This window comes from Dipteris shenzhenensis, chromosome 31 (genome assembly GCF_047967505.1).
Source record: "Dipteris shenzhenensis isolate YYH24624 ecotype China chromosome 31, Dip_SZ_1.0, whole genome shotgun sequence".
In the NCBI taxonomy this organism is placed as follows: Eukaryota; Viridiplantae; Streptophyta; class Polypodiopsida; order Gleicheniales; family Dipteridaceae; genus Dipteris; species Dipteris shenzhenensis.
This window is the reverse complement of record NC_141626.1, coordinates 16,483,528-16,496,330: the sequence shown is the minus strand read 5'-3', so window position 1 is coordinate 16,496,330 and position 12,803 is coordinate 16,483,528. Positions and strand designations below refer to the sequence as shown.

Sequence of the window (12,803 nt, the reverse complement as noted above, 5' to 3'; positions counted from 1 at the left end):
TTCATAATACAGTTAGATATAGTAGGAGCCCACTTCTTCTCTCTCGCCCGAGGCGAATTGGAAGCCCCGGAAAGGGAGACTCCAAGAGCCAGCCACCCCTATGGAACCCCTCTGTGGGGCTACACGATCATATCATCTCTAAGGCAAGGGGAGACTCATGAGAAATCTTGAGAAAGTTCCTTGGTCTAAGCCTCCAAAACCCCCTCTATGTTGCCTAGGGCGGGGTCTTGGACTTGCAAGCTAGGAGAACAAGCTGACTCAATTTGGCTTCTTTGAGGATTCCAAGTCTTGAACATGAGAGGGAGTGGACTATGACTCAGAAAGGATGGTCGTTGTTGCCTTGGGGGAAAGACCTAGCACGCCCTTGCCCAATGGATTTGGGTTAGACTTATGTTGCGAGGAGAGATGAGAGGAGGAGGACGAAGTGGCTAATGCTACTGTAGTATTGAGGAGAGAATAAGAGGAAGGTCGAGAGGAGGTAGGGGGGGTGAGTGGTGAGAGTGACAACAACAAGGGGCAGGGGGAGTGGGGAGGAGGGGGAAGATTTGGCAAGGAGAGGGAAGATCTAGGGGAGGGGGGAACTTGAGGTCGGGAAGAGTGCGGGCATCTAGAGCAACAACCGCAAAAGCTAAGGTTCTATTAGAATACTATTGTTGTAGAGCCAATAGTGGGGTGCAGTGGGTGTAACGGCCATCCTAGCTGAGGGGCTGCCAGAATCCTGGTGTTGTGCTAGCCATGGGTGCCCTAAACCCCTACCACTGAAGAAGCTTCATGAACATTAAAGAAAGTCTCCTCCTACGGGATACATGGACGGTCTGCTAAGGCATCCTCTGACTGCTTCCCCTAGGGATGGGATGCTACCTCACACTCCACCAAATCAAAGTCATGTTGCTTTGTCACCTCCTGCGGGGTACAGGGACGGTCTACTAAGTCATTCTCTAACTGCTTTCTCTGGGGATGGGATGCTACCTCACACTCCACCAAATCAAAGTCATGTTGCTTTGTCACCTCTTGCGGGGTACAGGGACAGTTTGCTAAGGCATCCTCTGACTGCTTCCCTTGGGGGTGGGATGCTATCTCATAGTCCACCAAATCAAAGTCATGTTTCTTTGTGTACATTCCTACCTGATGGTGGCAAATTCCCTACGATTAGGCTCCATCTGACTAATCCAATTGCCAAAAATGCCCAAAGTGGACACTAATATCTACATGACCAACCCAAATCTCAAGAAATTAGACTAGATGCCACGACTGCACTTCGAATTGGTATCTCCTATGGGTGTTATATCAAATGTTAAAGCACACACTTTCAAAGAGTAATACAAGTGCTCATGAGTGGTGTTGAGTGAAGTGATTGGAGTTAGTCAACATGTCAAAACTTCAAGGCACTTATGAACAAATTGGGAGCGTTCTTACATCTCATCCTAGATGGGACACTACTAACAAAATAACTTATGGAATTTTGGAACTAAACGCACCCTGCTTTTGCACACTCCTAGAGTTTGGACGCCATCTATGGTTCTTCATAGTCTACTCGTTGGGCTTCTTGCGCTCTACCTCGTCGACGTCCCTTCACAAGGCTTCACCCAAGGGACCTGAGACTCCATCCTCTGTCCGGCTCTGCACTACACTCTGTCTAGGCAAGTAGCCCTCTACTTCTGGTGAAGTTGTAGAGTAGTCCTGCCACACCCCTCCGATAATTGCAAGCCAAGTGCCCCTGCACCATAACCACTGGCCTAGAAGCCTATAGATCTCAATGTACCAACGAAAGTCTTCACCATCAAGAGTCTCTAGAAGATCTCCTCTAGAAGGGACTCCTCTAGAATGGAACACCTACCACCGAGGAGACTTCATGAACATCAAAGAAAGTCTCCTCCTACATGGTACATGGACGGTCTGTTAAGGCATCCTTTGACTGCTTCCCTTGGGGATGGGATGCTACCTCACACTCCACCAAATCAAAGTCATGTTGCCACTAAGGGTGTTATATCAAATGTTAAAGCACACACTTTCAAAGCAATAATACAAGTGTTCATGAGTGGTGTAGAGTGAAGTGCTTGGATCTAGTCAACATGTCAAAACTTCAAGGCACCCATGAACAAATTGAGTGTTCTTACATCTCATCCTAGATGGGACACTACTAATAACAAAATAACTTATGAAAATTTGGAAATAAACGCACCCTGCTTTTGCACACTCCTAGAGTTTGGCCGCCATCTGTGGTTCTTCATAGTCTACTTGTTGGGCTTCTTACGCTCTACCTTGGTCGACGTCCCTTTAGAAGCCTTCACCCAGACTCCATCCTCTGTCCGGCTCTATGCTACACTCTGTCTAGGCAAGTAGCCCTCTACTCCTAGTGAGGTTGTGGAGTCCTACCACACCCCTCTGATAATCACAAGCCAAGTGCCCTTGCACCTTAACCACTGGCCTAGAAGTCTACAAATCTCAATGTACAGACTAAAGTCTCCACCATCAAGAGTCTCTAGAAATATCTCCTCTAGAAGGGACTCGCGATCCACACATGTGCGACAGATAAACACATAGATCACTTTTGGATGATAAAGAAATCATTTGAAAAATTGCATGAGCGTGATGGTGAATAGAAGATGCTCCCTTGCATGGTAGAGAAGAGTGCATTATGAAATGGAATATGGGAGAGGGAGAGGGAGAGGGCAAGATGTAGGGAAGTAGAAGAGAGAGGGACAGGCCAAAGGTGCAAATGATGAGGTAAACATGAGAAGAGCTTTAGGGAAGGCATCAAGTAGAAGTGCGAGAACATTGAAATGCAAAATGTAGAAAAATGAAGGTTAATTCGTACTTTAGGGTTAGGGTAAATAACCTAAAACACAAATTAACACTAAGGTAATAATTAAAACACTAACAAATATAAAAAATACAACAATTATCATGATTAACCCAAAAAATCCCACCTTTATGACATTATGGTAGTTTTGTGGGAAATGTGAACTTTAATGTATGGCATGTGGTCCCTACCTTTTTTCTCTTTTTGTCCCCATGAAACCGAGGAGCTCTTGAGTTTAATGGCTTTGCAGGAAAAAAGAATTTGTGAAGGATTTGAGGGTTGAAAATGACATAAAACCCACATTTAACCATAATTATGATATTTACCATGCGGAATTGGTTTTTCTCATAAAGACCCTTTCGCAACATGTCATTTTTAGGAGGTCCCAAAATGGGGTGGGGAAATTGGAGACTACATGCCACATGGAATTAAACTTTCAATTTGCCACAACTACCATATTGTCATAAGAGGGCCTCCCTACATTGTTGGTAGTGGGGAGCTATCATCTGCCTGTTGAATTCAGCGTTGAGGAACTGGGTAGATGTACGTCCTCAAGTGTCACTCCAACACTACCCACACTGTGATTCAGAGGGTTGCACCTACCACGGCTTGCCGTGCATGGGCAAAAGCTATTGGGCCTTCCCAAGTTTTGCACAGGGTCCTTGTGAGAAAGCTAGGTTAGTGGGCACTACCATAACAAATGCTTCCCAGCTTTTTTAAACCCTATGGGGCATTGTAATATGCCTGCTAATACTATTGATCCAATGCTAGTAGCTAACGTGGGAAGCCCTGTAAGAGGGCATCCCCGCGCATGCTAATGGAGCCCACCATGCCCCACTAGCAAGTAAGTTTCATAGCCACATGCAATGTAAGGACTGGGTGAGTATTGGCATTGTAGTGCCAGTGCAACATCCTGAAATCTCATGATTCTCAGCTCGGCCTTGTAATGCCCAAATGTTCTCATTTGTGCAAAATCATTTGGCGCTGAAGCGATTGGCTGATACCGCTTGTAGAACCTGAGTACGTGCCTCATTAAATACAGGGTAAAAGAAGATGGCAAGCCATCATGGGGGGACTTGCTTTTGCAATGCTGGCTGGGCAGAGGGCCGCTAAGGCTTTAGCACAGAGAGGACTAGCTCTTGCATTAGGAAGGAGTGGTGAGAACAACGAATTGCTGCCTAAAAACATACGTAGCTCACCAAGACTCGAGGGTCACAGCGGTTGGTGATTTCCGTGCAAGTGTGGCTAGCTTCTGCTCCCCCTTGCTTGTTGTTTCCTTAAGACCACTCTTGTTGGTTGGTCCAATATTCAAACAAGAAAGATAAATCTTTGCTTTGTTGACGTGTTTGTAGAGTTTGCTCCTCATCAAAAGGTGTCACAATTACCACCATCCTGAACAAGTCCTCTAAGGGGTGTGTGGCTAGGGATATTTATGATTGTGAGATATTATGCAAGGTCGGGGCGAGGAAAAGAGCACAAAAAGTGCAGCCAAACCATTTTGATAAGCTTTTGCTTATACCCTCGATAAACCCATCATCTTTGCACTTGGGAAGCTCAATGTTGTGAATAATTTGCTTCTTGGACAGGTATTTGGATTTGCCTTTCATGGCCTTCTCACCTCGGAAGGATCTGGACGTGAATTTCATCGTTCCATCATGGATTCGAGGCTTTTTGATTGAGCAATGGGAGGAATTCTTACTGCTCAATGCAGCACTGGAGAAACTGTCGGGCTGAGAGCGGTGCAGTCAAGGAGTTGAACGATGTGCGCCAGCAGGCCGGCCGGTTCCTAACGAGTAAGACTGTAGACAAGAATTCTTCCAGCATCTGGGAAGCATTCCAGGAGCGAGAAGGGTGCGAAGTGGGAGTAGCAGCCTGGTAGCGTTGGCGCTGGAAGTGGAATTGTAGTATTTTGCTTGCGGTCTTTGGAGGGGAAGAGGACAGAAATCCGACGGTTTTCACACCAGTTCTTCTTGGGGTCCTCTTCCCTTCCTTCTTCAAACATGTCCTCTTCCCTTCCTTCTTCAAACATGCAAACGGCCTTCATTTTGCTTCTCTAGAGTTTCTCAACGCTCGCGTTATTTGACATAGGTCTTCCCTCTTATTGCCCTCCTGTCAGTGAACCCGGATTGCTAGCTTCGCCCGCTCAGCAAGAGGGGTAGGTTAACGCAATGCCGAGATAGTCAAGCAAGCAACCTGGATGTGAAATAGCAGAACCGTAATAGAAGCCAAGATTTAAGTGTTCTCTTGCTCGTAGTTGTACACTCAGAGCCCTTGATGGTGAGAATCAGTGGTATGGTGGGAGTGGGAGAGTCTAGGACTGCACACTGCCTTTATAAATATCTGCTCCAGCAATGAATATAAGAGTTCAATGATTACTGCTGCTGCAACTTATCATCGAGGCCCTATCCTCGAGGAGTATAGGAAATTTCATCAAGAAAGACGTGCTAAGACCCAGGAAGTACCCTGTCAACAGGCGTAGCCTTCCATTATGGTAATAATATTTCGCATGTGTGGAAGCCAGCGTATTTAGAGTCAAGACCTGGAATGAAAGCCATGCTTGAGGGCATGGTAATGATTTTATATTGATGCATTTGTGTTTTTTTGGCTGCAGGAGGTACAAAGAAGAGGTCTGATTCAAGATGTCTGCAGAAGTGGGAACATTAGGACATGGAGTGCAGAAAGATTGTTTATTTCCAGCTGCCAGATTTGGCCTAAGAAGGATTCAAACTGCTCAACTCTTATTCGGGGTGTACTTTCTCCAGCAACAGGTCCTTCAGAACAGATAAATGGGAGTCGAGTTTGGGGACACGGAGTAAGCAGTGGGAATGACAAATTTATCCATATCAGAAATACACATGATGATGGTGGGGAATCCTGATTTCATGGTTAATTGACTTTTATTTGGATTCGTCCCTTCTGCTAAGGATGCAGAAATTCTGGGAATGCTAGAACAAAGTTCAAATACATATGCTTTATTTCCTCTTTGTATTTGTTCCATGACAGGAGCGGCTATAACAAGTGTTTTGCAACCAAGGGGCTTCATTGAGAAACACCTACCAGAGACGGATTCAGGGCATTTAATGTTCTTCAGTGATACTAGCTCTCAATGCAATGATGACCAGGTAAGACAGTAATTCATGTGCCTCCTTGATTTTGGTGCAATCTGACTTTTGAGCATCATTTTCATTATATTCATGCCATGCAGACAAAATTGAAGAGATCTGTCTTTTTCAATGAATTTGAGTCAAGTTGTTGTACAGCAGGTGACTCCTGGCTTTGTGCAACCTTTTCATTCTATTGAGGAGCTCAATAATCATTTGCTCAAATCTTGGTGGGAACCAGTTGACCAAACTGAACATGGTGGTATTGAGACCTCACCCTGTAATGACCATGGGGAAAAGCTACCGACAGACTCTCCAGTTTTATCTCTAGGCTCTGAAGCTGAGGGTGCAGAAGAATTATTTGTTGATGATGATGGTATCATTGTTTTCAAGCTTCCAGGCAATTTGCAATGTGACAATGATGGAAACACTGTAAAGTCAAGGTTCTGGGTCTCAATCCCTAAGCAGATTATGCGGATAATGCCTCCTCCTCCGGATGATTTTGTAACTCCCGAATCTGTGGATGTATTTAACATTGAAGTTCAAATGGTTGACATGAGTGAATTACATCATGTGGATGTATGTATAGATTGGCTGCTTCAAGATAATCCCAGCACAGTTGCATTAGTGTGCAAATATGGTACAGGTGGTTGTCTTAATCTCATTCAGCTTTCTGTCCATCAGCGGTGTGTTTTAATTAGGGTCCCAAGTAAGATCGTGGTGCCTTTTATCCCCATGGGACTTCGAGGTATCTTATCTGAAAAGGATCTTATAAAAGTTGGAGCAGACATACAAAAAGATGCTTTAGCCATTTTCCATTTCTTGGGAGTTGCAGCAAACAACTGTGTTCGAGTCTCTCAGTATTTGTGTGGACAGAAACGGAAGAAGAATTTGTTAAGTTTGTTCAGGTTAGGTGATCTTTACTTTTTTTTTAAAGCATTATCAAAGCACGGGTCCATATAAGTATTTATGAAGGAAGCCATATCTTGAAAGAACCTAGATTTTTAGAGACTCACATGCTAACCCTGAAGCTATAGAAAAGGTATTGAGAAACTTTGATTTTGTACCATGTTGGGACATCAATCCCAAACAGAGAACTGTTTCAATGGGATTGGAGCGAAAAAAAGAAAATCAGTTGCAGTGATTGGGGATCAAAAAATGTCTCCCTTGAGCAGGTTGGTTTAGTAATTGGATAAGCTCTTTTAACTTGACTAAGAGTCTCTGTGTATCTTATGAAACTTTATGCTCTATGATTCTATGGCGTACATGCTGATTGGCAAGTTCATCTGACAGGTAAAATATGCTGCTTTAGATGCTTGGACCTCACGGTTAGTCTGGGTAGGCCAGACAGAGATGTGGAAAGTAGAGATGCCATCCTTTTCCTTGGCTCAACTACCCTGGACATTACTGGACTACTTTGGAAGATCTGTTTTCAGTTTTGAATCTCGCAACCGAAAGGATGATGGCGCAGCTGTTGAGGTACGGAAGAGGCCTCCTGTGATCCTTGACAATGTAACTCTTGTGCCTACTAGATCTGAAGTTTCAAGTGAGAAACCATGCTCCTTTGAATAGCCCATTGTCTTCCGTATATTGTGCTTGTAATTACTATTTTGATTGGCAGGTCAAGGGGGCACGTGTGGAGGTGCATCGAGGCTATCTCAGCCTTAAACAGAAGAACTTCAGATCCCGAGTGATGGGATACAAGTCTACTGTGGAACTACGATTTAAGGATGGTAGAAAGCCTCAGAAATATGTGACACTGTATCGTGAAGGTAGCAGGGTAATTTTGGAGAATGCTGAGGCATCTTACAATGTCAAGAGAGGTGAGGAACTTGAGGCCGATATTGCTATGGTTAGCAAGGTGCTGGTGGATAACAGTAACAATTCGGATGTTCTGAAGCAAAAACTTGAAGATTCTCTGTATGTGCTTCTGTGCATACCTGGAGCATGCCCGAGGCATATTCTCGTGGCACTAGGATGCCTGCAGAACGAGAGCATGACAATTCCACCGAGGCAATTCAGCTTGGAAGAAATAGCTGTCCAAAGTTGTAGGGTGGGACTCAATCCAGGTCAATCAGATGCATGGCAGCATATGCTTTCAACTCCTCTATCTGCTGTGATAGGACCCCCTGGGACAGGGAAGACAACGGTTATATCAGCAGTTGCAAAAGCATGGACTAAGCTGGCAGCTGTAGGTGAGATTCTTGTCTGTGCCGCTCATCAGAATGTAGCTGTGCGGCATATGGCAGAGACAATGATTAAGGAAAAGATACCAGGGGTCTTATTGCTTGTTAGTGAGGACTATTATGTAGGTTGGCATGAAGATGAATATGCACAGGTTGTAAAAGAGGCTTCTGTAATCTCAGGCTCTCAGAGCACCGCCGGAATGCAGAGCTGGACCACTCACCATGGAACTCAACCTCCCAGAATCTTGCTCTGCACACTTGCCTTGATTGGAACTGAGACTTTCCATGCCTGTTTGATGGGTGGTAAAGTTTCTTCTATGATTATAGACGAATGCTCACAGGCTGCAGAGGGAAGCCTAATACCGGTTCTTGGGGGTTTACCTCATCTACAGATGCTCAGCGTGGTAGGAGATCCGTGCCAGCTTCCCCCTTTTGGGCTAAGGCCCAGTGTGTTTGACCTGTTATCAAAGAGCTGCGCCGTGAAGCTACTGCAGGATCAATACAGGATGCCATACCGTGTTGCTCAATTCGTCTCTACCGAGTTTTATGGGGGCAGCCTGCGCACTGATACCTCCAAGAGGTGGGAGGATTCAGAGAGTGCATTGCTGTGGGTGGATGTGATAGGCACAGTGGACGTGGATTCTGGGGGAACCTCGCTGTGCAATGCAGAGGAGGCTGAGGCAGTGGTGGAGTGGTGCAGGGTCTGGAAGAGGGATGGCGGAGAAGTGGGGAAAGGGAAGGTGGTGGTGCTTACCCTCTATGAGGCGCAGAGGAGCCTGATAAGCGCACTGTTGGGTGAAGCGGGTATGGGTGAGGAGGTGATGGTCTACAATGCGGACTCATTCCAAGGTCAGGAGGCAGAAGTGGCTCTCATCTCACTGGTGGTGGGTGATCGCATGTCGGCATTTGCGGCAGACCGCCGCCGTGCATGTGTGCTGCTGTCACGGGCACGGCGTGAGCTACTGGTATTCGGCAATCTTGCTGCTGTTGCCGCGGCCCGTCGCCGCAGTCCCCAATGGTTTGGTGGAAGCCATGACTGTCATCATGACGATAATATCTGGATGAGGCTGGCTTCTTACTGCCAGCGCCATGGCTGGGTTGTTCCCCAACTTTATGTCCAATCCGTTGCCTCACCGTACATGATGGCTCCAAGGGCCTAGGCTGGAAACCCTTAAAACCTTACAATGTCTTGTATCTGCTTGCAGCTACAGCTCTTTGGGTTATAGAAGGTCTGAGCTGACAGTACGATTGTACAATGGCAATGAAGTCTCTTCTTGTAGTGCATATGATTGGTATACAATTTTTGAATATAGAGAAGGCGGAGGCAACTTTTGAGGTCTTCATTCAGAAGTACATATTGATAGCAATCAATTTTTGCATTGTTTCTTTCACTATTTCCTTTTTGTATATATTTTGTGTGTGCAATTCTTAAATGGATCAATATGTGCTCTATTGTCTCAATCTGCCGCATTACATCATATTTTAATATCATTCAACCTGAATAACTCATGTGCAAGATGCGGTAACTGTATTTGAAGGCCAAACAGTATCAATTTAGAGGCAAACACCACCAATTAGCCTTTGACCGGCCAACCTTTTAAATCCCGGCCAACTCATGTCGTCGGACTATGAGCCTAGTCTCTCTTGGGTAGAAATAGGGGATGTACAAGGAAGGACGTTACAAAATCTCTAGGTGGCAAACTATCACTCTAGATAATGGTTAACATTCGAAGCTGGTTGTACAAGGTCCCACCATGTGTAGCAGACAGACTTCCTTCCCCATAGTTTGAGTCTTGCTAGGTCTGGGTAGGATCATGCAAACCAAGTAGCTCACTCCTTGGTTTCTTTTCTTGGGGGAATTGGAAAGACTAGGGGTTCATTAGTTTAAGAGGTTCAATAGTTATTTTGATTGATCTCCACTCTAGCTCATGTTCTTAGATGGTAGACATCCATAGAAGAATTTTTATGTCATCTTCCAATACTATGGTCCCAAATTTCTTGCAACATTGATTGGCTACTGCCACAAGAGCTCAATGGAGTATTGAGATTTGTGTAAATTGCACCATAAAATGGGACAAACCCTTGAATGGCAATATACCATGATGGATGAAGAGTACAAATATGTCATCAAGAATCAAACTTGGACTTCATAACATCTTTTAGAAGAGAAGAAGCCCATTGGATGCAATTGGGTTCATAGAGTTAAATAATCAAGATATTACAATTGAAAAGTACAAAGCTATACTACTTGCCAAAGGTTATGATTATGAGGAAACATTTGCACTAGTTGCAAATGAAAATTGTTAGAGAAGCTATCACTTTCACACTTTGATTAACCAACACATCAAATGGACGTCATGAAATCTTTCTTGAATGGTTTTTAGGATGACGTTATCAACATGCAACAACTAGAAGAGTGTGTTGTCGAAGGCCAAGAGCACAATGCTTGTAGACTAGTAAATACTTGTATCAATTGAAGTAGGCAACAAGCATGGAATAACAGAATTCATAATCACCTTATAAGTATGGGTTTTTAGCCATTCTTAACTTTAACTCATATTCATTTCTTAGGGGCATGATCCCCAATCTCAAAGACCAAGCTTAAGGGTGAAAGCAAGGTAAGGTGTCCAAAATAAGTGTGTCCTAGACATGAGTTATGAAAGCACAAAATTAGAGGATATTTTTTCAAGAATCTTTGTTACATGCAATTAGAATGTGGGCATGGGGGTCTCTCCTACTGTAACTCCCTCAAGCTTGATGGGACCCACCCACTCCTCTTATTCTCCCTCTCTCTCAGAGTCTCATCACAATTTGAATCTCTAGTAAGCTTTTGTTCTATCTCCCTTCTTGTCACTCGGAACCTTAAGTCCCTCTCTCAAGCCTTGAATCACACTCCAGAATTGCCATCATATGACACTAGGGATAAGAAGATATAATTTTTGAGATTAGATACATCTCATAGAATCATAAACTGAGAAAATTTGCCAACCATAGTTATGTTAGGAGCAGCGTAATAACGGAGCAACAATGCAAGAAGAAGAATGTGTAAAATATACAATGAAGAAAGTGCATAGAATGGAACAGAATGAGAGACACCGATATACGTGGTTCACCTAGTGGCTTGATGTACATGCTCTCATATTTTTATTCTCTCAAAAGATCAAACATGTATGTGCTACATCCATGGAGAAATAGCCAATCCTGTGTTTTTCTTATCCAACTAGCAAAGAAGATACAAGATACAAGTAGTATATTCATTGCACTCATGTTGTATGAGCCACACCCTTATTTTACAAGATACAAGTAGTATGTTCAAGATACAAGATACAAGATACAAGTAGTATATTCAATGTTGTCATGCTATATGAGCCACACCCTTATTTTACTATTTTGACCACACAACTCATGCGTCAATTTTCATGTATTTTTTTCTTCGGAGATGCTACCCCCGAACACCTACCAAGGGGGTCCTAAATAGCTATTGTCGGCACCCCTCAGAACCCCTCGGTGATAGTACTAACCAAGTAGTTGCTCTAGAACTTTTTTCATCACCGTGAGTAGTATGTAAATTCCAAATATACATTTTTATTAAAAGGACTATTTATGTAAGCCTTGAGATTGTACTCACTTTAGAACCATGAACATGCATTACTAGAACAAGTAATCAAAGGTGGCATGAGTAATTTATGGGTAGAAATCGTGTTTCCAATAGTCAAGGGTTATTTTTTAATGAAATCTCATAGAGACAACAAACCTTATGAATAAAAAAGGGCATGCTACAACCTAGTAGCTGAGGAGGACATCTCCAAAATGGGTATTGAATATCCAAGATGTAATTCAAGGGAGATAAATATCCAAATGTAGTTCAAGAGTGATTGATGTTGTAATAACCAAAGTCATAGCAAGAACTCACAAAGCATTGGGAAAGATGAAAGTAAAAAGACTTGATCTAGACACGTGTTAATGTTCTCCATTTGTGTCTCATCCTAACATGCGGACTCATGTCTACTAAACTTATCCTTTCCATACTTGAGAGTATCCAAGTCCATAAGCTTCTTTTTGTCTATTTTACCTCAAGGTACTTCTACATCTTTGAAGCCCATTTTCTAAGCCATATTAGGGCCACGTTTCTTTTGAGTTACAAGGCCACTTTTATGCTTCTAATAGTCCCTTATACTACAAACAAAACTTGCTTTAAATTTGTGGAAGCCTCTCTGAAGCATTAAGGTTTCTCATATTCTCCACGCTGATCATTCATAGTGAACATTTTTTTAAAAAGAGGGCTATCAAAAGGTCTCCAATGCTTGAACTTTGCAAGGACAAGGGTGAACCCTGAAATAGAGCACATGGTCATTGTACATCTTGACTAACATCATTCAAAGGCTTGCATCTAGTATTAAACATGTGGTTGATTCACCCACTTCTTTACAACTCAAGTTCAAGAGTCCCTACATCAGCTTCAAATGAAACATTTGGTTGTCATCTTCAAGGCTTTAGCAAGGTGCCATTTCTTTTGGTCTTTATATGTTCAAGGAATTTGAATGCATGGTAGGCTTGCATCTTTGAACAAGATGCTTACGCTTTAAGAGAGTTCAAGCAAGAAGCACAATCAAACATGTGGGCCATATTGTTGGGTGGCAAACCTTGATAGCCATGTCCTAGGTCAGGTGGTTGCTTATAAACTTGTAGCTTGACACATGATTTATTAACGTG

General features: G+C 43.5%; 1 protein-coding gene across 2 annotated transcripts; it reads left to right on the top strand.

Moving 5' to 3' along the window:
• The first annotated feature begins 4,811 nt into the window (after positions 1 to 4,811).
• On the top strand, positions 4,812 to 9,428 carry LOC147881108 (uncharacterized). Of its 2 annotated transcripts, none has more exons than XM_087369694.1 (8): positions 4,812 to 5,294; positions 5,415 to 5,667; positions 5,807 to 5,925; positions 6,067 to 6,812; positions 6,998 to 7,079; positions 7,198 to 7,383; positions 7,526 to 9,236; positions 9,274 to 9,428. In XM_087369694.1, the coding sequence occupies exons 1-8, from the start codon at positions 5,292 to 5,294 to the stop codon at positions 9,423 to 9,425; spliced, it is 3,252 nt and encodes a 1,083-aa protein (XP_087225820.1). In that variant the 5' UTR covers positions 4,812 to 5,291; the 3' UTR covers positions 9,426 to 9,428. The 2 variants fall into 2 exon arrangements, with proteins under 2 accessions (XP_087225820.1, XP_087225819.1); XM_087369693.1 differs by having other exon boundaries at positions 6,064 to 6,812.
• The last annotated feature ends 3,375 nt before the right edge of the window (positions 9,429 to 12,803 follow it).